Consider the following 24,919-nt stretch of genomic DNA (forward strand, 5'->3'; position numbering starts at 1 on the left):
GTAATCTTTGCGTTTGTTGATTTATAAAGTTATATTGCATAAAATATTTAAACAAATGCATTTAAAAATAAACTATAATTTTTTATTGAATTATATTAATATCTATAATTATCCTTAGATTTTATTTTGAAGTCAAATGCAGAAAGTAACATACGTTAATTTTACTGTTTACTTGACGTTTCTTCAGACATCACAAGCTCGAACGGTGTTTATCCAACTCTCGTGTCTTTTTAGCGCAATAACTACTAATCCATCTATTTATACCTTTGTCGGTGTTTGCAGGTGAGTTTAAACATTTTGTATTTCGTAATAAGATACGATATGACGCACTTTAGCCCATTTTCAGACACTTCTACCCCGTGATGACTTTCTGATTTTAACTTTCGAATTTTACGGTGAGTCCTAGGCAGGTCCAAGAGGGCACCAAAGTGAAAGTGAAATTGGACTTTGTATTTAGAGTGTTATTTTAAATGTACAGCTTTATTTTACAAATTAATTTAAATGGGGTATGTTATGACTCATGTAGGTGTGCCGCACTTTGTTTACATTCTGCTGACATAATGCAAAGAGCTATATATTAATTATGGCGTAGATACATTGAGAAAAAGCTATGTATTTTTAGTATGATGTTCTGAAATGTTGCTAGATGTAGGTATTTGTTATCTTGTTTAGCCATGTAAAAACAAACTGGAAGAGCAACATTCTACTTTACATCTTAACATGTTTTTACCTGATTAAATTGTGAATTACAGTGACAACCTTTTAACCATTTCCAAGTCATAATTGTCTTTGAAGTATTTACTGGATGTTGTTGTATTAGCACTATTAGGAACAGAATAAGAGAAATACTCAGTGTAGCTAAATACGACCATCCTGTTTCTTTAAGTTAAGACTGGGAAAGTCCAGAGTGTGGCAGTTGTTTTGTCTTGGTATCTGAATATATTTGTCATGTGATTTACTGACAAGATAATTCAGTTTACTGCCTCTGTGAGTCTTTTTTGCTGTGCATAGTGAAACCCTGAGTCATGCTGTTCTCAATATAACTTGTTTCTTGTGGACACAGGAAGTCCAGACAGAAAAGTTAAGGGATTATATTTAAGGCTGTACAATTAATCATGTTCATATTTTAATTGAACTGAAATTGAGAATTGATCATCTGAAGGCTTTTTAATCTAAAGTAATCCTCAGTGAAAGCAGTTTGGAGTAGTGTTCATAAACAAATTGGGAAAAAAATGTCTTAAATTGTGTTAAATAGAACTGTTTAAAAGTTGATATGTTATTTCAAATCTGTCAATACAAGGAAAAATGTGAATTATTTTGCTATTGTGTGCAGCCCTACTCTACATTAAATTGGATGGAGAGTATAAACAAAGGTGTAGGCATGTTATAAATGTGAAAAATGACCCAAGAGCAACAGATTGCAGACCCTTGTTCTGGTCTATAATTTAAAGAATAAACTGTTCTTTTTTTATTATTATTATTATTCTAATTTCATTTTTCAAATAAGACATTGCTTGTGTTTGTGCCTTACTTGGTCTGTTTCTGTTTTGATTTATCATCAGCAGAATGGCATCAGGAGGTCCAGTGATGAACGGAGACATATCTCGCTCCCCCAGTCAGACAGGAGCTCTGGAGGACACACTGAAGCAGATGAACATCCTCATACAAGAGAACAGAGATCTGAAAGGTACATACAGCACACCACAAATTGGTCGGTGTGGCGATAATTACTTAACGTATTGTTTTTTGTTTTTTTTACAATAGTGGGGAGATTTTTGTTATTTTTGTTGTCATGCAATAAGATTTGGGCTGCAGAGGATTGAAAAAGTAACTGTGGGTAATTACTGCATCATTTTGCTATTTATTTGTTGCAGCTCATGCCACTTCATGATACTGTCTAATGGTTTACTGGGATTATTTTGCATTATCGTTTTTGTATCAGTGGCACAAAGTAGTTTGAGTAGTATCATTTATCACAGTATGTCTTTTTAGCAATATAGCCTGCTTCAGATATTGTTATTGTGACAAGTCTAACCACAAAGACTAAATTATGAAATTGTTTCAACAGTTTCTTCCTTGAATGGATTGTGTAAATGTAAAACTACCTTTCATGACACTTGTGTTTTAAAATTTGTTAATCCCTGTTGTACACCATAAGTACAAACATGATTAGATTTTAACATGGTTTAGTGCTTCCTCAATTGTGAGTTTTGTGAGTTGTGTATTAACTGCCTATATAATGACATGCTTTGTGTATGATTTATTTGTTTATTTTTAAATGTATTTTTAAACTTCTTAAACTTGCTGTGGAAATGATGTAATATTACACTATCAAATCATTGAGATGCAAAAAAAGATAACAACTAAATTAGAATATTATTAAGTATATTTTACAGTGAAATATAATTATTAATGTTTGACATTTGAATTCGCTGTATACTTTCATATAAATACTTTTTCACTGTGCTTTACAGAGGCTTTACATAAGGCCAATATATCGATGAAGGAACGTTTCGAGGGTCTTGCTGCTTGGAAAGAAAAACAGAAAGAAGAGAAGGGCTTTCTGGAGTCCAAACTGAGTGAGGCCAAAATCCGGGTTGAAAGTTTAATGGTGGAAAACCAGGATCTCAGAAAGAAACTGGCAACTCAAGGGGGAGACACACAGGTAAGGGCAATCAGATGTAGCAATCAGTCTGGGAATTAGTATGGAAGATCAAGTCCTAGACATTGTTGTTAGCATTAATAAATTGTAGATTCTAGATAAATTTTTCTTAGTTAGATTATATATGTGGGGACTGGAGATGTATTAGCTCCAATATCCATATTATTGGATATCTGGCTTCCCAGATATTTGTATCCTATATTGAAAATTTATCCAATATTTGGCAGTAATAGTTGTCTTTTTAGCAGTATTAAGTGTGAAAATGGAACTCAAAATGGAAAGGCAAAGGTTATGCAACAAATTATATTTTATTCTGAGTACATTTTTTAACTTAATATATGTAAAATATGGTAATTTAATATCACTTAACATACATTCCTTGCTATGCATTTTAAAATCAGTTATTGACTATTTGCCACAGCAGCAAGACAAATATATGAGATCTATATGGGTTAAAAAATAATCCATATCAGACCCTCCTTTATCATATGTTTAATTAATTATATATTATATGTTGTTGATTAGTTTGTCCAGGGTTCAGAGGTAGAGGCCCTCCGTGCGCAGGTGGCTCGTCTGCAGGCGGAGAAGAACGATCTGGTGGCTCTGAACTCGGAGCTGCAGCTGAAGGCCGACCACAGCTCCAATGATGACTCTTTCATTGAGATCATCAAAGTCACTGTGAGACTCTGTTCTACTATTACAACTAACAATGAAAACTATTGAAAATGTATTAGTGAGAAACTACAAGTTATATGCAGATAACATATTTGAATCATTTTTTTAATACAATATTTTGGTGTATACATGTCACTTATTGCCTCTACTGAACAGATTAAATAATTACTTTGGTATGTTTATGATAAGACTACAAGAATAATATATCATTTGTTTTAGCACTTTTTGCTCAACTAGTCTTTAAACTATGAGGGAGAAAATTTTACTATGGGGGGCCACCATAGTCTCCTCTATTAATGGCAAACACTGAATATGTCATCTGACCCTAATGTGACAATCTGACCATTTGGCCAACTGGCTTTAACAATACATACTGGACATTGTGGTCTTGGCTAAAAATTGCAATATGATATTTTTGCCATATTGCCCACCCATATAATGTATTTTGTGGACTTTATATGCTGTGTTCACAGGATGGTGGAGCAAATGGGGTGAGTGATGCTTGTGGGACAGAGCACGTGAAGGGGCTGGGCGGTCCGTCTCTGAATCTGAGCATGAGCGGTTCCAGACTGGACAGTGAGGAGGTGACTGTGAGCCAGCTTCTGCAGTCTCTGAGGGATGAGACACAGAGAGCAGAGAGGCTACAAGAGGAGCTGCTGCAGGCAAAGCTCAAGTACGACTATTGTATAAATATGTGAAAACTTCAATAGTAAAAACGGATAGCTCAGTTTTGAAATATTACCAGAAGGTTTTAATTTTCTTTTTGTTACCATTCTACAGATATTATCAATAACAATAATGTATGGAGGATTTTATAAAGAAGGGATGGAATCATATTTTTATTGCACTAAAATACATGGATTTTGAAAATATTACTAAGATAAGCCTCTGATAACACTTATCTGTTTCTGCAAATTAACTATTTCTTTTAAAGCATAAGTAAATCTAGAGTTTGTATTTCCCCTACTACCAAAAATATGTAAATCAGACCAGTGTTCCCCTAGTGGAACCACAAGCACTTCACCAGAGTATAAATTGAATGAGCAATTTCAGATTTGAAAAGTTGGTTGAATTTAATGGTATTGGACTGTACAGTTGTATTTTTAGTACATTTTAAAATAGTTTTATTTTCTTCAACACAATTAATGATAATGGTTATAAGTGATAATATACAAGTAAATGGGTTTTTCCCTATGTAACAAGTCGCAAATATAGTTTGTCTTTTCGTAAGTCTTCACAAGTCAGTGCGAGACACAGCGATACTTGTGATAAAAAGGGAATTACTGTTACATTGTACCCTCTGGGGCTTGTTTTCCACTACAAAAGTAATTATGAAATCTGAAAGTGGGACTTACCCTGTTAAATAAAGACCTGTTGATGTTTTATGATGCACCATGATACTGAAACAAGTTCCTAGTTTGTGAATTTTGTCTGTCAGTGGTAATAAAATGTTTGATTCTGATAATCATATCAATTACTTTTATACAATTTGGTTCTTTTGGCCCGGGACATTACATTTTTATTATTCACTGTACAGAGAGAGTGAAGTAGATGATGTAGCTTTTCTGTAAAGAACATTGTTTTTTTTTTTTTACAGTTACAGTAAACTCTACAGCACACTGAAAGAGCTGGAGAACAAGAAGAGTGAGGAGCAGTCCACACAGACCACTGAGCCAGAAGAGACCAAGCAGCAGGCCGCCAAGGTATTATCCAAAAAAACTAGTTCTGCTATTATTACACTTCCACAGTGTAATTGCATTCAAGTGTGTATATTTTTTATATTGTAACATGATTAGTTAATTGGCAAGTATAACATTTATACATACACAAAATGTTAAGAAAATCTGGTTAATTTTCTTTCTCTTTTCAAAGTTTTTATTCACTGTCAAAATGTATCACAATGTATCACTTGTAAATATCTGTGGTAACTAAGGCTTCTGGTTCTTACATCGATTTATTGTTTGTGTCTTTAGGCAGCGTCTGAGGTAGAGAACCTAAAGTCTCAGGTGATGACTCTGTACAAAGACCTGCAGCAGGCACAGAGTAAACTGGACGAAGCCGAGGGCATGAAGAAGAACCTCACTGACAGGTACGAGATCCGGTGTCTTTACATGTGATTATGTGATGTGATATGGATTACCACTCCTTGAAACTGTTTATCAACTAAATACAGTTATTTGTGCTACATTATTGTGATGAGAATTCCACATTTTTACCCCTCTCTTCTGTGCAGATGTCGTGAGGTGGAGCAGGATGTGGCCACTCTAAAAGCTCAGTTAGTGGACAGACAAACAGTCCAATCTGAAAATGACCGTCTGAAGCTGCAGCTGGACAGTATGCAAGCACAGAGCCTGGTGGAGCAGAGGAAGGCAGGAGAGGAGAGGTCAGTTACGTAATGCAACTCTCTCTATATATGTATGATGCCATTGCAAATATTATCTTGTACTTCTTGTCTTCTTCTTTATGTAATTATAATAACTGTGTTAATACAAATAAAATACAGCTTTCAATTTTTCCAGGAGTAATTTGGCCCAGTTGAAGGAAGCGTACACAAAGTTGTTTGAGGATTACAATGAGATGAAGGAGGAGAGGAAAAAGCGAGAGGTAAATATCAACTTCATGTTGCTTTTGTTGTAATTTAGTTATATAGACCTGAAATGGTGAATTGGTTTATTGTCATATGACCTTAATAATGAGTTTACAACCTTCGTTTATTAGAAAGCAAAACATCAAAATGGCGAGGCAAGACAAGTTTATTTGTATAGCACAATTCATAGTCAAGTTATTCAGTGCTTTACAGTCAAGTCAAGTCAATTCATTTTATTTATATAGCACATTTAAAAACAATCATAACAAGTTGCACCAAAGTGTTTTGCATCATGAAACACAACATAGTGAAGCAATAGCACAAATATAAAATATAGAAAATATTTCATAAAAGACTTACTTAATACACAAAAATAATACAGAATACGAAAATCATTAAAATCACAATACAAACAAATCAAAACATATAATCATCATAAAATTAACATTAAAAGAAAATTGTGCAGAATAAAGGGTTGTGAGACCTGTGAGAAAAAGACCTTTCAGTCATATGCACATCTTAACAGAACTGTTTTGAGGCTGGATTTAAACATTATCAGAGCAGAGGCCTGTCTCATATGTATAGGAAGGTTCCAGAGTTTAGCTGCGTAAAACAAACGATTCCCCATGTTTAACCCTGACTCTGGGCAGAGTGCGTCCTTTGTCCTCAAATGACGGCGATGAGAAAACAAAAACCAAATGAACACCAGAATTGTACAGCTGTTCATAAGATTCTGATTTGTTTTGTTAAGACCTCTGTTGACCAGTGTTGACTATTTTGTATAGATCTTGTCATACTGTGTGTTAAAACGTTTATATCCATTGACAAGAATTATATCTGCATAAAATTGTGTTTGTCCCTAGTCCCAGTTGGTGCAGAGGGAAGTGGTGATGGATCTTGAGGAGAGATTGGGAGCTGCTGAAAAGGCCTTGGTTGCAAAACAAGAACAAATTGATGAAATGAAACGGGAACTCTTTGAGAAAGAGAAAGAGCTGGAGACTATCAATCTGTTCAAGCTTCAGGTTTGTGTAAAATTAGATCCATTATAATAATTACACTTACCAACTTATTAACATTTATAGCTAAAATGTCCAATGAATTCAATGATAAAATCCTTAAAATCGGCCTAATGAACATTCCCATATGGCCTATTGCTTCCTTCCAGTAGTGTCATTAGCATCACATAAGATGCCTATTTAACCTCCCCAGACAGAAATTACAACAGTCCCACACACCAGCTAGCGACAAATCCATATAATACTACCAGAATGCAAAAGTAACAACTACCAATTTGTCTCTAACAGCTTCTATATTTCTCCTTATGTGATGTGTTCAGGCTGAGGTGTACTCATCAGACTTCCATGCAGAGCGCGCAGCCAGAGAAAAGATCCACGAGGAGAAGGAGCGCCTGGCTGCTCAGCTGGAGTTTGTGAAAATGCAAAACACTCAGCTTCAAGAGGAGATGGATTCACTGGGACGGTAAGTATGCCTCTATTCTTTGTCAGTATTGTTAAAAAAAAAAAAAAAAAAAGTATGTTTATTTTGAAATGTTACGCTGTTTGTATTTCTGTTTGTAGACATTCACTAAATGAGATGCAGAGGAGACACACAAATCAACCCTCGTTAGTTGGAAGAGGTTTGTACTATAACTAAGTTTTGTTCTGTAAATATGCCACATTTACACAAACCTAGATAAAACACACACTTGAAAATTTTAAGAAACATGTCTATTACTTCCTGTTCAAAACTGCAGAACTGAACTGAAATATATGCTGTTGGCCCCGCCTCCTCATTGTAGATACATACAGTACTCTTGCTTTAGCAAAATTACTATGTGATGTTTTCTAACCCTATTTTTTTAAAGGTTAAGTACAGGGCTGTGGGCAAGAACAGGAAGTGGTAGCAAACTAAAATCTTCTGAACACTCAAACTTCAAATACAGAACAATTTAGGATTAATCAAACATGAATCACTCAAAATAAGCTTATGACAAGAAACCATTATGGTATGGTGGATTATCACCTTGTTGCAAAGAATTGACTTACTATAAATCAACTCAAATACAACACTGCTTTTTTAGGAGCAGAGTGGCAGCAGGGCAACATCCCAGAACACGCTTGTCCCAAATGTAACGAGATCTTACCTGACCTGGACTCTCTTCAGATTCACATCATGGACTGCATCAATTGAACTCAGCCAAGACTCAAACCTTTGCACCTTATTCTTCAGTCTTCCTCTGCTTCGTCCTGTACCTCCTTTTACCGACTGTTGTGGCAGCCCTTCATATCTTTACAGGATCAGAAACGCTGCAAAAATAAATACAGAGTAAAAACTATATTTAATTATAATTATATTAGTATGTAATGTATCAGCTGTATTGTTGTTCTGTAGGAACATGTTTTATATATAAAAGTGGTGATAGAAAAATTACAAATCATTCTTTTACAAGTCATGTAATTGTTTTAACAATCAAGTTATATGTTTGGTATTTGTGTGGTTTTGATCTTACTGCCAAAGAAGCCAACTGCAGATGTGTATGAGAAGTCTTTAATACACAATGAAATCATACTGAAATTGCTGTCTACCTTACTTTACATTACTAACAAAGCTAGTGTGTAAAACTAGTTCAGCTTTAATTATATCAGTTTGATGTTATATTGCAGGAAGTACATTGAAATACAGGTGAAAGAAGGTTTATGCATTATTATAGAAGCACTTTAAAGACAATAGTTTTATTTTCAACCTTGAGTATTTTGTGTAATGTAGTAAAGTTTATTTTCTAGGTTTTGAAACAACCATCTATGGATGAACCATCGCTGATTTACTCTCATCAGTATAACTGTTTGAAATTACTTTTTCTGTTCTGTTGATGAGAAAAATAAATGTAGGTATTTCTGAATGATTACATTGAATGTTTATTTTACAAAGATGTATTTCGATATTACTTATGTTATTACACGTCTCTGTCATTATAGGCAGTGCTATTTGCATTCATTATTCAGACAATGGAACTCTACAACACACATAATGTCACAATACAGTAAAATGATCTGAAGGATTGGTCCATAGCTTAGTGCAGGGGTCTCAGACTCGCGGCCCGGGGGCCAACTGCGGCCCGCGGAAGGATTTTTTGCGGCCCTCCACTTGATTCCAAAGAATAATGTCAGTGCGGCCCGCGGTAGATGTACGCACAATCCCACCCCCCTACCGCGGGCCGCACTGACAGATGAAGCTGCAATCGGTGCCCATGCAGATTCACAACAGATTATTAACGCAGTTTACATCCCAAAACTCAATTTACAGCAGTTGTGAAGCAACGAGTCTAAGTGGATCTGTTAATACAAGTACACGTGCACATACGGCGTCACCGAAGAACCAAAACAAACCACACATGGTGGTACACGTGTGCGCACTTCACTTTACGCTCCCACAACCACAGCATCAGAGCGCAGAGGAGGCGCTGACACAATTCCCCTGTTCATAAGTATGGGACCTTTATTGGAGGGGCTAATAAGAAATAAAAATACATTGACAGTCTGTTTACCTGTTCAACACTCGGTGCGTAACTTGCTGGCAACCCGATGACCAAGCTCCACCTGTGCGTCGCCGAAATCCACGCGCACTCAGCGGTAAACACAGCTGTCCCATCAATATGCAAGCACCACAAAACTGCAGTGATCTATTCCAGAGGCTTGGCGACATGTTAGCAAAAAGTACGAGGCAAAAACAAGCGTCTTCCATCCATGTTTGACATACGAGAAGCAGATACACTCCAGTGTGGTCCGCTTTCACACCGGCAAACGAACCAAAACTGGTCCGATTAACGAGCCTCTGTATCCCGGTAGAACAGCGATATCTCCAGTAACCAATACTGATGTTCCCTGTTAATACCGCGGGCGTCCTCATCATCAAATATCACTCACGAACTAGAACATCTAAAACACAGCAACGTAGAACTTTCTACAAACTCACCGCATCAGTTCTGAGTTCGGGTAACAGCAGAAGCCAACAGCGTTCAGCGTAGCGCGCAGCTCCTCAGGACGGCGCTGGAGTCTGGTCCTTGGTCTTCTGTCGTCCTACAAGCGCGTTGGTCAGATGGTCCGGAGGCTCTGTCCTCCATGTGCTGGTTCCAGACGGTGGCGAACAAGACCAGTGCGCAATGACTGGGTCTGAGCGGGTAAGTTCCGCCGTCTGCGCGCTGGTTCCCTGTTCCGTGCGGGGAAAGTGAGAATGCGCTGTGTACTACCTACAGGTCTGTGCTGCTCCTGTCCTCCGCGCTCAAGAACCGCGGCTGGTTCCGAGGTGGTGCAAAGCATCCGGACAGAACGTGAATCCAGTTTAGTTGGTGTCTGCATTTGGTTCTTCCCGGGAAAAGCGCTTTTCACTCCCCGCTCCACGTCATCTGAGCCCGGACAGAACCGGAGCTGCTCCCGCTGGTTCGGGACTCCGGTTTGGATCTAGTCCGACTGTATTTCTCACACTAGGCTAAAAGCAGGACATTTTTAAAGGTGAATCAGTTGAATGGGCGATTGCCTATTGCCATAAAATTATTTGATTAATTAAAGCCTAAAATAATAAATGCTAGTTCCTACATGATCACGGGGAACAAAGGGACCTCTGCAGGTCCTGAACAGAAGTACACACCCCCATTTTTGACTCACTCTGGAGCCACACGTTCGCACGTTCTTGCTCTGATCTTCGTGTATTACATTCTCTGTATTGGCCATTGTTGGTAAAATATTTCGAAAATGAATCGCGGCTGCGTCTGGACAATCTGTTACTGCGCTGGAGTCGTACAGCGCGTCATTACAGGCAGGAGACGCGTTTCTCCCATGATGCATCTAGAATAGTTCGTTTGGACCTGCTGTCTGTGGTTTGGACCCGGGTTCGCGTTCACACCAGAAGAACCGCACCAAAGTTGGTCATTTGGTGCGGATTCAAGCGAACCGAGACCACCTCTTTTTTGAGGTCTCGGCCCACTTGAGTTGGTCCGGGTCAGAGTCCGATTGACGCTTTCACACCAACGCAAACGAACCGAGCTAACCACTTCTGGTTCGAATGGATCGTTTGGTGCGCACCAAATACTGTCGGTGTGAAAGCACCTAATACAGGTCAAGGCTCACTGATGAGCATCTTCAATCTATCCTGAGGATCTGCTTCCTCCTACAAGCCAAATATCTCTCAGCTGTACAAGATGAATCGTAGCCAGGTTTCAACCAGCAAGGAGTAGGCAAAAGAAGAAGAGTAGACGTATTAGTTTAAACTTACGTTCTGAATACATTTTCATGTTCTGAACTGTTATTAAAGATTAAGAAAGTGTGTTGCGTGTTCTTTCTCTCTCCTCTTTTCCCGTGCAACCGCTATTTATCGAATACTCAATGCGGCCCAGCCTCACTCAGACTTTATCTAATGTGGCCCCCAGGTAATTTGAGTTTGAGACCCCTGGCTTAGATTCATGAATTAATGTGTATCTGCAAGATCAAATTCAGGGCCTCAAAATGAAGTTGCACTAGTTGCCTAGTGTCTAATACAGTTGCCTAGTCAGTGCATTTAGCTTATTTATGTTTTCTTGTATTATTTCACTATGCACATACCTTGAAAACAAGTTCTGTCTAATGTGCCGTAGAAATAAAATCGCATTGGATTTTCTTTTTCTTCAGGCAGAGCGCTGGCCACCTCGCTGTAAAGTGACAACACAGCGGGGTCCTTCATTTAGCGCCAGTTTGGATTCCTCTGTTTTCTCTCCACTCCAATTTTCTCCCAGTTTTAGCTCGGATTTTAAAGTATGATTTAAACTTCTAGAACGTGATTTATAAGAATTAGCACTGACATTACAATAAGTGGACGACCAAGTTTACGCGGCTGTCAGAACTGTAAATGCTGATCGGGTTTGTGGTGAGTTCTTGCTTCTTTGCTTACCTTTACCGCTGTTACATGTCGTGAAATACAAAGTTAACATCCTGCATTGCTACATATCTCCATCTAAACTCTAATCATACTAAACGTGTTTTTGAAATTGTCACTTTGTGTTGTGTGCGTAACTTAAACTTTTTATGTATGCATTGTGAATGAGATTTTTATTGTATCATTTGAATAATTCTTTTATAGATGTAGAGTAGACGGTGTTGCATTTCACAGTACGCTATTAAAATGATTCACTGTAATTTCCTTATGTACTAAAAATGTACTCTTCAAGAATGTTCTTACTCAGTAGCACTTGCTCTGCTGCTTTCTTCTATTTACTTTTTGTCAGTTTGTCAATTTGAGCCTTGTGGCTTTTGCCCATGGTAGTATCAGTCTGTTCCCCCCAAAACTATGAACATAAACAAATCATAATTGTCTGTTTTTCTTGTAGGTTTATTGACAACATCCTTTTATTTCAAAAGAATGGATGGTGAGTTTTTTAATCACACAAAGATAATTCAAGAACTCAAGTGGTTATAGTATATTAATAACTTCTTTTTTTTTTTTTTTTTTTTTTTTTTTTTTAACAGGTGAAGATGATCTGGACATTTTGACAGCTCTTTTGGATGAGAGTGAAGGAGTGGAGCAGCAGCAGAACCAGGCAGATGATTTGGATGATCTTTTTGATGAGGAAAACGATGGAGAGGAATACAAAGATGGAGCCGAGGAGACAGAGGACCAACTGTCTGAGCTGTTTGGAGATGTAGAGGACATCGAGAAGGAGGAGAAAAGCAAAGAAGAGGTCTTAGAGAGTCTCAACAGGTCCAAAGAGGATTTACAAGGTTTGTAATGTAGCGTCTGTTAATAGTTGTGAAAAGAGTCTTATATTTTGGTGCATTGATTAAGACAATAAAACTACGCTGTTTTTTTCTGGGCCATGTGCTTGATCTTTTTTGTTTTTGAATCAGATGAGTTGAAGAGGATGCAAGAACAGATGAAGAAATTACAGCAACAACTTGAAATGAGCCAGAGCAGTTCTTCCAAATCTCCTGCTTCCCCTAAACCTCCAACACAACAGAAAACCTCAAAACCAAACTTGCCTAAACCTGCTCCTCCACAGAAGGTCAAATCACCAAGGGGTAAAAATACACATGTTTTAGCTTTGTTTTTTATATCTTATACTGTGCATTGTGAAAATTATTTCAATTTTTTTTTATAGAGACCATCTCCACTCCACTAAGGAAAGTCCATGAGTCCTCAGACTTCTCTGCACAGCTCAGTAATGCAGACTCCTTCATAAAGAAACCAAGAGTTGCGCACCAACCCAAAGCCAGCACACCTCCAGGTAAACATACTGACTGTTAAATCACTATAGCCATGTTTCCACTGATTTGGAATGGGCTTGTGTGGTATGGTATATGACACCTCAAAAGTGTATTATTAACTAGAGAAAAATGGAGAATAATACATAATACATAGCACAAGCAGCCAGATTGATTTCACATTCTTTCATTGGAAAATTCTCTGATGACACGCTTATGGTCTAATCAAAACAAAAAAAATTTTAATTATGTTGTTTTTTTCAGAGAGCAGAGGTCCGCTGATGGAGATAAAGTTGGGCAGTTCGTTTCAACCTGTGGAGACACTAGCCACCAATCCTCTGCGCTCTCCTTCTTTCAACAGCAGACCTGGGTCTAGACCTGTGTCTGGATCAGGATCTGGAGCAGGGACTTCGGGGGGAACGATCAGACCTTCTGCTCTCCCACCTCTGCCCAAAGATGTGGCAGTTGAGAAATACTCTGGCCTCAGACTAAGGTGGGAAAGTCACCCTAAACCTGAAATATCTAGAACGCCTTGTCATGTCACCAGAGATTTGCTATTACTTCCTATCAAATTTTTTACAATTACAGTAAAAATAATTTTTTGTTTTCTCAATCGGAGGATATGATGATGTAGAATAATGTGTATCTAGATTAACTTAAAAAAAAGTGAATTGCTGAATTAAATTTAAAAAAGAAAAAACATTTTCCAATCATATGGCTATAAATAAAGAAAAGGTAATAGCTGAGGTAATAACTGGTAATTTTTGTGTAATGACTTTCAGTTTATTACAAAGTCTTATTTTCTTATCCTTGGCAGAAAACCGCGTGTGTCCTCCACTGACATGGAACGTAAAATGGCCGACAGGCGCTTAATCCGTTTGTCTTCGGTCCCAGAGCGTTTGACCCGAGAGAAACTTGAGGAGAGCGACTGGGTCACATTTGCTGTAGTGGTCAGTAAGGCCACACCACAGAGCAGCAACAGTGTGAGTGTGTTTAGAACAAAGGAAAAAAACATAAACCATATTTCAACTTATATTTATGTTTTAAATTTTGAGTTTTAGGAGTTTTTATTTCTAATCCCTAAAATAACTAATCTTTATTTAACCAGATTATAAACCGACACAGATGATATTTCTGTTGCAGAACTGAAAGGAATCAGTTCTTATTGTCTTAATAATGACATCAATAACTCTAAACAGCTAAACAGCTCTAATGTTTGACTTGTTTCTCTTTAGGGTAAGACCTTCAGTATCTGGAAGCTTAATGACCTTCACAACTTGGAGGTGTTTGTGTCTCTGCTGTTATTCGGGGAAGTCCATAAAGAACACTGGAAAACTGAACCAGGGACTGTGATCGGCCTCCTCAACCCCAACCCCATGAAACAGAAGGATGGATACGATGGGGTACTATAGATTATACGACTTTCTACAATTTAAAAGATAGTATTTTAAAGATATCTTTATTAAATATTAAGGTATTTTAAATTATAGTATGTTGAATATTTTCATTCAATGTAAGATTGCACAGTTATGAGTCTAACTATGAAATCTTACTTTGAATGACACTGGAGACAGTAAGAACCCACTGAAGTTAGCTGGTATGAAACCCTAATCAGCATCTGTACTACTTCGCCACCATGCTGTCTATTTAATTTCCATTTTTCTATCTATCTATCGATAGATAGATAGATGGGGTGTGTGTGTGTATATATATATATATATATATATATATATATATATATATATATATATATATATATATATATATATATATATATATATATATATATATATATATATATATATATATATATATGGTTTGGTTGTATATTAATTCCTTGCCTCTGTAGGTGAGTCTGACAGTGGACCACCCACAGAAGGTGCTGTTGATGGGTGAAGCCCAGGACTTTGGGACATGTAAAGGAGTGAAGAAGAATGGAGAACCCTGCTCACAGATTGTCAATATAGTATGTCCTGATTTCTAATTTTAAAGTTACAACTTTTAAGGTTTTGTAAAATTAATGATTTTCTTTTATATTTGCCAAAACCTTGCACAATAATCAAGTTGCTTATCTATTGTCCATTTATTTTCTTAAGTATTTGAAGTTGGTTTATTGTTTCAACCCTGATGGAATATTTACATATTCAAAGTTTGGACTAGAAAAATATTTTGACTGACATTTTTACTTGGATTCGACTTTGTAATATATATATATATGCATTGTATATGTTCTGTTCAGTATGAGTGCCAGTTTTGCCAGTATCACGTCAAAGCCCAATATAAGAAGATGAGTTCAAAGAGAGCCGAGTTGCAATCATCATATTCTGGAAAAGCTCCAAACAAATTCAAGGGAAAAGGATCAAATCTGAGAGAGAAACTGTGTCAGGACGGGTTTTATTATGGAGGAGTGTCTTCTGCTGCCTGCGCTGCCTCAATGTGAGTCTTCAGAGGTGATTTTAGATTATTTTAGGGAAGTTTTATACTTTACATGAGTTTTATATTACATGATATATATGCTTGGACAATAATCATGTATATATTTTACACAATCTGTATCTTGTAATATGCAGTCTGTAAATTGGCATTTGTGATTTCAGTGGAGCATCCAAACCAAACAAACCTGGACAGAAAACTCTGGACAAACTCTTTGTGAAAGGATCCGCTCAACATGTGGCTCAAGCTAAAAGACTGGGTAGGCTTTACACAACAAAGTATTACACCATTTAAATTATTTAATGAGAAAAAATTTTTATCCCTGTACTGCACTATGCATAGAGCTAACCTACTCTGTATTTTTTAGCTATGCAATCTGGGAATGTGTCCGGCTGCTCTGATGAGTTCAAGAGTCTCATGTCTGCGCCGACTCCTGGAGCTCTGCAGCTGAAGAAACATTTAACTCAAAACCAAACAGGTACTTTACACTGTTCAACAGTATGTACATTATACATGATTATGTACAGTTACTGAAACGCTGACTCCCCTTGTTTAGTCCTGACTCTGGGCACCAGCAGGGGGCCGGTCCCTGAGGTCCTCAGAGTGCGAGATGGTTCATATGACACTAACATGTCACAGATGTACTTTGGTGCTCGGCCATGGAGAGACTTGTACACAAGCAGAGCTGCTTTAAAGTCTATTCTCTGAGGCACAGGAAGCCAGTGCAGAGACCTGAGCACAGGACTTATGTGCTCGTACTTCCTAGTTCGAGTAAGGACCCGAGCTGCAGCATTCTGGATGTTCTGCAGCTGTCTCACAGCTCGTTTGGAGAGACCAGTGAGCAGACCATTACAGTAGTCTAACCTACTGGAGACAAACGCATGGATACGTTTCTCCAAGTCTGCTTTAGACAGTAAACCTTTGATTTTTGCTATGTTTTTTAGATGGTAAAAGGCTGCAGATGTTATTGATTTGATGTGGCTGTTAAAGTTCAAGTCTGAGTCCATTATTACCCCTAGATTCCTTGCCTGATTTGAAGGTTTTAGAGAGAGAGACTGGAGGTGACTGCTGACACTGTCCCTTTGTTTCTGTGGACCAAACACTATGACTTCAGTCTTGTCAGAGTTTAGCTGGAGAAAGTTGTTTTGCATCCACACACTGATCTGTTGGATGCAGTGGCAGAGTGAGTCCACTGGTCCATAGTCTCCTGCTGCCAGAGAGACGTAGATCTGAGTGTCATCTGCATAATTGTGGTAGGACACATTATTGCTGCTTATTAACTGGCACCCCACAGCTCAGGGCCATGTGATCTGAGACACAGTTTCCAATTTCAACAAAATACTTCCTATCTTCTAGATAGGACTTGAACCAGTTTAGTACAGTACCAGAGATGCCCACCCAGTCCTCTAGTCTCTGTAAGAGGATCCCATGATCGACAGTGTCAAAAGCAGCACTCAGATCTAACAGGATCAAGACTGAGACTTTGCCTGCATCAGTGTTCAGGCGGATGTCATTTGTCACCTTGATAAGAGCAGTCTCAGTGCTGTGGTGGGCTCTAAAACCTGACTGGAAAACATCAAAGGAGTTGTTCATTTGGAGAAAGTTCATAAGCTGTTGGTAAACAGCTTTTTCAAGGACTTTGCCAAAAACGGCAGATTTGAGATGGGTTGGAAATTGTTCAGTACTGTGGCATCAAGACTGCTGTTCTTTAGGAGAGGCTTAATGACCGCAGTTTTCAACGCGTTTGGGAATGTTCCAGATTGAAGTGACATGTTAACTATGTGAGTGAGTGGTGAAAGTAAACTGTTGAGGACGGACTTTAGAAATCTAGTGGGTAACATGTCTAGGCAGCAAGTAGATGAACTCAGACTGGTAATGTTGTACCCGTGTAGTAGGGGTATGTTGTGTTGTGCTGAAAACAAAAGAACCACTTGAGTGATTTCTCACTGCTTCCTTCATGCACAAGTTTAATGCAATGAAATATAATAATCATCAAGAACAGTATTTTACATGTGGCTCATAAGCCTGTGTGGACACAAGATGGCGGACACTAGCTCACAATGCAAAAAAACGTCTTATCATATTAATATAAAAACATAACAATCAAACTTTATACTAGCAACAAAACATTCTCCTATTTCAACAGATTCTCATTTTAACAATGTACATACAACAAAAATATTTGGCAAATCTCACCTGAAAACAAAAGAACCACTTGAGTGATTTCTCACTGCTTCCTTCATGCACAAGTTTAATGCAATGAAGAGAAGGAGCGCGAAATCTCCCAAGTGGCGCGCGAAGGCATTACCAATCACCAGATCAGCGAATCCCGATAACCGATATTATGGATGGTACTGAAAAATAAACTAAAATAAACGTTTTAATAAACTTTTAACTCTTTTTTAACTGTTTTTAAGGCTTATTTAAATGTATATTCATTAATATTTATTACCAACCTTTTTACTGTTTTTAACTTATTAACATGAAATCTCATGAACGTATCACTGCCACTGAGCACAAAGCATAACATTAGGGGCATATAGCACCATTCTAACCTATCACAGTAACGATCTCTAAAACAGTTTTGTCAGTTACAGGTGCAAAGTGATTCAGCTCTAAGTGTCTCTGTGGCTGCATGCTTGTTATTTGTGTTGTGGAATTGATGGAATTTTTGATGCCCTGAACTTTGTCATTAAAGAAAACTGCAAACTCATTACATTTAGATGTGGAAATTAGTTCTAGTGGCAGTGGAGCTGGAGGGTTTGTTAATCTGTTCACTGTTGCAAACAGGACACAAGAGTTGTTACTGCAATTACCAATAATGTCCGAAAAATACTTCTCTTTTGTTTTACTCAAAGTGTAGTTGTACATATGCATTGTTCCTCTGTAAATCTCATAATGAACCTGGAGGTTTGACTTGCTCCATTTCTGCTCAGCCTTCCGGCAGTCCCTTTTCTGTGCTCTGACTGAGTCATCATTCCTCCACGGAGCTTTTTGCCTGTCTTTAACCATTTTAACCTTTATCGGGGCGATGGCATCCAGAACATTCAAAACACTCAAAGTCACAGAGTTCAACACATCATCAACATTAGAACATGAGGCAATTTTAAAATTTATCATTTCCATGAACAGTGCACCTGTGTTATCATTTATGTGTCTTCTTCGAACAACTGTAGGAGCAGCCGGTGGTTTGGGAATAACAGACAGGTCAAAGAAGACACAGAAATGATCAGACAGAGCAACATCAACCATATTGACATTTGAAATATTTACACCCTTTGTAATGAGCAGGTCCAGAGTGTGCCCTCTGTTGTGAGTGGGCTCACTGACATGCTGAGTCAGACCAAAAGTTTCAAAGACAACACTAAGCTCTTTGGCATTTTTGTCACACACATTATCCACATGTACATTAAAATCACCTGTAATGACTAAACCATCAAAGTCTGTGCAAACAACTGAAAGCATCTCCGTAAAATCATCAATAAAACATTGACAGTGCTGAGGAGGTTTGTATATGACTATGTAGAGTATGGACGGTGATTGTTTTAGCTCCATTTTGAAGGAAACATACTCAAATGATGAAAACACCCCAAATGACAACCTGTGTGTAACCAAATAATCTCTAAAAAATGCACACACTCCTCCACTCTTTTTATTTGCTCGTGTTTCAAATTCAAATTTGAAATTGGGAGGGCTTGATTCCACTAGCACTGCATGACCTGTGTTTTTGTCAAGCCATGTTTCAGTTAAAAACATAAAGTCAAGATTAAAAGAAGAAATAAAATCATGAATTAGAAATGATTTGTTACATAAAGATCTGACAATGAGCACAGCAAGTTTCTGATTAGTTTCAGTAGGACTGGATGTTATCTTCTTACAGGGAATGTGAACTAAATTTCTCTGATTAGACAGTCTAACTGTCCTTCTTTTAATCCATCTATGAGTTGTAACTGGAGATATAGCTCCATCGCAGGGCCCTAGCCTGATATGACCTTTATCATGACTGTATGTCCTGGGACAGCAGAACCCTGTGCGTCCTAGCTGTTGGTGATAACAGCTCTGGGGAAAGGCGGGGGAGGGCGAGCAGGGGAGAGTTTGGGTGAGTGACCAGGTGAGGGACCACCTGAGGGCCGAGGAGGTGGAATACGGGGAGGTTTGGGTGAGGGACCAGGTAAGGACCGAGGAGGTGGAGTAGGGGGAGGTTTGGGTGAAAAATTAGAGGGGAGAGCTGAGAGAGTCTCTGGTGGTGAAACAGGCACAGTTTTGTATGGGGGAGAGTTCAACATAGTTGATGTCAGAACCCTTGACCGTGCTATGTTAGGTGTGAGAGGAACCATCTTGATTCCCGATCTGATGAGGCTTTCTAGATGGTTGGGCAGTGCCATGGGTGAAGGTGGGGAGGAGAAGGAGAGTGAAGAGTCCGTTGATGGAGTAGATGTAGCAAAGGGGACTCCAGGCTGGTCTGTGGGCAGCGGAGGTGATGGGTGTGCTGGTGGCGCTGGTGGCGCTGGGGGAGGTGGTGGTGGTGTTGCTGACTCATTCTCTGGGGGAGGTGGTGCTGCTGACTTGTTCTCTGGGGGAGGGGGAGGTGGTGATGCTGCTAACTTGTTCTCTGGGGGAGGGAGAGGTGGTTCTGCTAACTTGTTCTCTGGGGGAGGGGGAGGTGGTTCTGCTGACTTGTTCTTTGGGGGAGGTGGATCTGCTGACTTGTTCTCTGGGGGAGGGGGAGTTGGTTCTGCTGACTTGTTCTCTGGGGGAAGGGGAGGTGGTGATGCTGCTGAGTTGTTGTCTGGGGGAGGGGGAAGTGGTTGTGGTTGTGGCAGTGGTGGTGCTGTCAATGGTGCTGACTTGTTGGCTGGTTCTCTGTTAGGTGCAGCAGGGATGCTTCTCCCATTTCTCTTTTCTCTCACTGGATGCATAGGACCCTGTCCAGGCCGGTGCCTCAGAACGTGGAGGAGGTTTTCCGTCAACACTCTCACTCCACCTCTGCTTAGGTGTGGGCCATTTCCCTCAAACAGGTCCTTCCGTTTCCAAAAAACATCAAAGTTCTCAATGTAGTGCAATCCTCTGGCCGCACACACGTTCAGCAGCCATGTGTTCAGCTGAAACAGTCGGGTAAATTTGTTCCTGTTCCTTAGGTCTATGTTGGGAAGAGGTCCACTGATAAATGTCTTAACCTCCACTTTCTTAAGCTCCTCGAATAATTTAGTGAAATCCCTTTTCAAGACTTCACTCTGTTCCATTCTGATGTCCACTGCACCCACGTACACAATCAGCTGTTTAACCCCTTGGTGTGTTGACAAAACTTTTGGCAGGAGTTTTGTTATCTCAGAAACAGTGTAGGTCGGATAGCAGCATGTTAGGATTTCTCTGTGACTCACACCACTGATAGCCCCGTCTCTTAGCAGCAATGTATCTCTGACCTTGATGTTTGGCACAGATTCCCGGTATGCCTGCACTCTTTTGGCAACTTTATTGTTCTTGTTTTGTGATGACAGTACATTATCCATTTGTATGTTAACATCAGTCTGTGACAGTGGTGAAAATCTGTTTGTTAGCTTTATTGTGGGTGATATAACGATATTAGCATTGTCTTTTATCACTCGCTGCGCTGGCTTAGCATTTTGGTCTGTACCAAGTTTTGGAAAAGACACAGTATCACTCAGGTTTAAGTTGAAAGAATTTTCACCCTCTTCTCTGGAAGTAACTGTAGGTTGCTCACCACTGGAAATCACTGGTAGCGTCTGATGAAGTCCTTTTTCAGTTTCTAAAGCAAATATCCGTGCTTGTAGCTCATAAATTTCTTGTTGATAGTTCCGACAGCGCTCACAGATAGAATTCCCTTGGTTTCTTCTCCCCGACATGTTGCTGGCTCATCAGATGATTTGTTAAAAAAAAAATGTAAAAATGTTTAAAAGTATTAATTTACTTAAAAGAAAAATCAAAAATAGACACATTATCCATTGTTGGAGGAGGTAAACAGATTAAAAAGCAAAAACAGCAGGAGCAAGCAAGGATAGCGTCCGCAATCTTCAGAAGCAGGAAGTAAACACAAGTTAAGTTTAATGTATGTATATATATGTATATATGTATGTATATATATGTATGTATATATATATGTGTGTGTGTGTGTATATATATATATATATATCCTACAATTATAAGTGAAGCTGTGTTTTCTTACCATATTGTATGGTTCAAACATTTTAGAGTAATATAGATATAATGCCTGTTTTTACTGTCTAGCATTTGAGTGTTCTTCCTCACTTATCTTTAATTCCTCCACAGTTGTTAAAACCCCAGAGGGCGCTCCAGTCCAATCTATCTCAGCCTCGGACCTTTTAAAACAGCAGAAACAAAAGCAACGCGAGCTCCTCAACGCCCGCAGAGAACGAAACGTACTCCTGTCTCCAAAACCAGGGTCTGAAGTTCCCAAGTCTACCCAGAGTCCAGCCACCCCAGCCACTCCCTACACCCCCTCTGCTCCCTCTGCTCCTACTCTGGGACGGGGCTTCTCTGAAGGGGATGACATACTGTTTTTTGACAACAGTCCTCCTTCAGCACCTGCACAGACCTCCCTGAGTCTGTCTGCAGCTAAAATGGCCGCCCTGAAGAAGCTGAGGGCCAAAGGGATGGGACTAGAGAAGGAGGATCCAAACGCAGTGAAGAGGAAACGGAGCAACAGCAATGAGATCAGTTCAAGAGTGGAGAAGAACCGCATGTCACCCAAAAGTATTGTTTCAATTAGTCTTTTTTACTACTTATGTGTATTATGATGCACACATGCACCTCACTACTGCTGTTTTGGCTTTTCTTTGCTGTAACTGTTAAATGCTACATTTAGTCAGAAACATAGAAGACCAATAACAAAACATGTTGTGGAAAAAGAAGAGGACGTAGAGAATGTAATATTTATCACCAAGAGTCATGACAGAGTTATGACCGTCCAGTTTGATTGCTTGACAAGAGTCTTGAGCCCCATAAACATGTTAGTCATATAATGACAGTGGCTACGTACTTATTGACACTTTGCAGCTGATCTCATCAACATCACCAACACCCTTGGGGTGTGATGCTAACTGTAAGCATGCTCTGTCTGAGGCTTTGTAATACTTCAATCTGAGCTTTTTTGAAATTTTACCTATACCAATAAATTGAGTTCATATGACTCATTTATTACACTGTGCAGATCAAAAATACAAAAATGCTGTTTGTTGAAGCAGTAATGATTGAACTGAATCTGTGTTTTGTTTGTTTCTTAAATCTATTCTCCAATTTATTTGCTTTTTTGTCCTAGGTGGATCAGGTAACGAAGAGGAGGAGCCAGCACAGAAAAAAAGAAAAGAGCAACAGCAATATGTCCAGTCAGAGGAATTTCAGAAGATTCTCAATGCTAAATCCAGACACAACGCCATACTACAGGCTGTATGTTATTACTTCAAAACCCAATGGAAAAAATACACAGTATGCTGTAAAAAGCTATTCACATTCATTTAAAAAAAAAGCTGAATTACTATTATATTTCAGGCAGAGTACCAGCTGCAGGAGAGGTACTTTGATGCTCTGGTGAAGAAGGAGCAGATGGAAGACAAAATGAAGGGCATCAGAGAAATGAAGTGTCGCGCTGTCACCTGTAAAAAGGTAGGATTTGTGTTCAGTGACTTATACGAGCTAAGTTTAGAAAGAATTTAGATTAAGCAAATTGACTCCTCTGTTCGAACAAACTAAAGACACTCTCAGAAAGTGTTTAAATCTACCTATTTACCAAACGTAATGTATCCTTTTTAAATTGGAATTTGTTGGAACATGTGGTGGTGGTCCATAACTTATCATTATTCAAATCTTTTTTAATTTATTTATTTCATGGCAAAAACACATTTCATAATCATAAAAGAAATGTCCAGTAATTGAGCTATTTATGGTTGAACTTAAATAATAATTATTGACTCTTTTTTCTATAGTGTAAGTACACTTACTTCAAACCAGCCGATCGATGCGTGGGAGAGAACCATGATCTGAAATGGCATGATGCTGTGAAACGATTCTTCAAATGTCCCTGTGGTCAGAGGGCCATCGCTCTAGACAGGCTGCCCAACAAACACTGCAGGTGACTACACGCTATTTTTCAGTTTTGTATTTGTATTTACTTATTTATTTTTTAAGAAAGAGCAGTGTCACAGTGTTTCCCATTATTGGATGAGATTATGGTGAGCCTCCCGTAGTGTAAAAAGAGGATGAACAAAAATTGGTGATACATATGATACTTTATGCTTCTAATATTGTCAAAACCATACAGAAGTAACTGTATTTAATTCAGAGCCTTTTTAATCAGTCGGGGCAAGGATGTTGAATAAAAAGGCTTCAACAAGTATGGATTGTTTGTGCCACCATAGTTTCAGTATAAACTATTGAACACGTTGAGTCACATTGTCTCTAAATGGCCTGACTTGAGTGTCATATCTTAGAAGCACATTCCTTTACAGTATATGGTGCTAGTCTTTGAATTTAAGTCTTGTTCTTCATCTTTTAGCAACTGTGGCCTCTTCAAATGGGAGCGTGACAGTATGCTCAAGGTAAATCCATGTCTCATATTGTCAACTTCATGATTGTTACACTATCATCTTTAAATAAACAATTGTATTTTTTTTTAATTACAGGAGAAAACTGGTCCTAAAATTGGAGGAGAGCTACTTTTGCCTCGAGGTGAAGAACATGGCAAGTTTCTCAACAGCATGAAGTGACAGAAACTTTTAACTTGATCTGTATATATTTAGCATTGAAGCGACGGGTTTTAGGAGTTTTTCTTTATTGTAATACATCATGGTTTTAAACAAATAATTTTATTTGTTTTATTGTCGTCTGTATATTATATGAATTATATGAACTTTTGATTAAAGTAACTGAAAGGCATGGTTACATTTTGTTATTATTAATGAGACACAGGCACAATACCACTGTCTGTAGTTTTCTTACAATATAAATATTTTACAGAATATAAAGTCAATATTTTAATTTTCCAAGTCTCCAAAACGACTTTTTGTGATATTATCATTTTTTCTGTATATCTCCCACCTGGGTATTCGTTTGTGAATTAATTTCAGTAAATGCTGCATGTATGGATTACATGTGAAATTAAACAACTTATCCCCATCCCTTCAAGATATAGGGTTGTACACCATGACAGTTTAAAACATTTATTCATTTGGTTCCACATATTTTGGCTTTCATCAAATACTTTCAAATACTATAATACAAACCTGTGTATATTTAGTAAAATTCTCAAAATCTCGGTTGTAGGACTCCCATTACAAAGCCCGGGCCATTGCTCCTCTGCTT

The 24,919-nt window shown here is 38.4% G+C and overlaps 2 protein-coding genes across 3 annotated transcripts; both read left to right on the forward strand.

Moving 5' to 3' along the window:
- The first annotated feature begins 132 nt into the window (after positions 1-132).
- Positions 133-8,827, forward strand: optn (optineurin). Of its 2 annotated transcripts, none has more exons than XM_020926443.2 (13): positions 133-282; positions 1,563-1,687; positions 2,475-2,665; positions 3,188-3,340; positions 3,811-4,010; positions 4,935-5,040; positions 5,311-5,426; positions 5,571-5,720; positions 5,857-5,941; positions 6,788-6,946; positions 7,261-7,403; positions 7,502-7,560; positions 8,005-8,827. In XM_020926443.2, exons 1-13 carry the CDS (start codon positions 137-139, stop codon positions 8,112-8,114), a joined length of 1,743 nt encoding a protein of 580 aa, XP_020782102.2. In that variant the 5' UTR covers positions 133-136; the 3' UTR covers positions 8,115-8,827. The 2 variants fall into 2 exon arrangements, with proteins under 2 accessions (XP_020782102.2, XP_020782101.2); XM_020926442.2 differs by having other exon boundaries at positions 136-282; positions 1,566-1,687.
- Positions 8,828-11,590: 2,763 nt separating this feature from the next.
- mcm10 (minichromosome maintenance 10 replication initiation factor) lies at positions 11,591-24,637 on the forward strand. The gene is made up of 18 exons (XM_055154040.1): positions 11,591-11,819; positions 12,280-12,318; positions 12,419-12,670; positions 12,797-12,967; positions 13,048-13,173; positions 13,415-13,643; positions 13,968-14,133; positions 14,386-14,553; positions 15,000-15,116; positions 15,390-15,586; positions 15,748-15,842; positions 15,951-16,061; positions 21,872-22,315; positions 22,881-23,008; positions 23,111-23,224; positions 23,545-23,690; positions 24,114-24,156; positions 24,241-24,637. Exons 2-18 carry the CDS (start codon positions 12,312-12,314, stop codon positions 24,322-24,324), a joined length of 2,598 nt encoding a protein of 865 aa, XP_055010015.1. The 5' UTR covers positions 11,591-11,819; positions 12,280-12,311; the 3' UTR covers positions 24,325-24,637.
- Positions 24,638-24,919: the final 282 nt, after the last annotated feature.

The sequence above is a fragment of the Boleophthalmus pectinirostris genome, unplaced genomic scaffold, assembly GCF_026225935.1.
Source record: "Boleophthalmus pectinirostris isolate CB_2022bp ecotype Guang Dong unplaced genomic scaffold, ASM2622593v1 HiC_scaffold_18, whole genome shotgun sequence".
Classification (NCBI taxonomy): domain Eukaryota; kingdom Metazoa; phylum Chordata; class Actinopteri; order Gobiiformes; family Gobiidae; genus Boleophthalmus; species Boleophthalmus pectinirostris.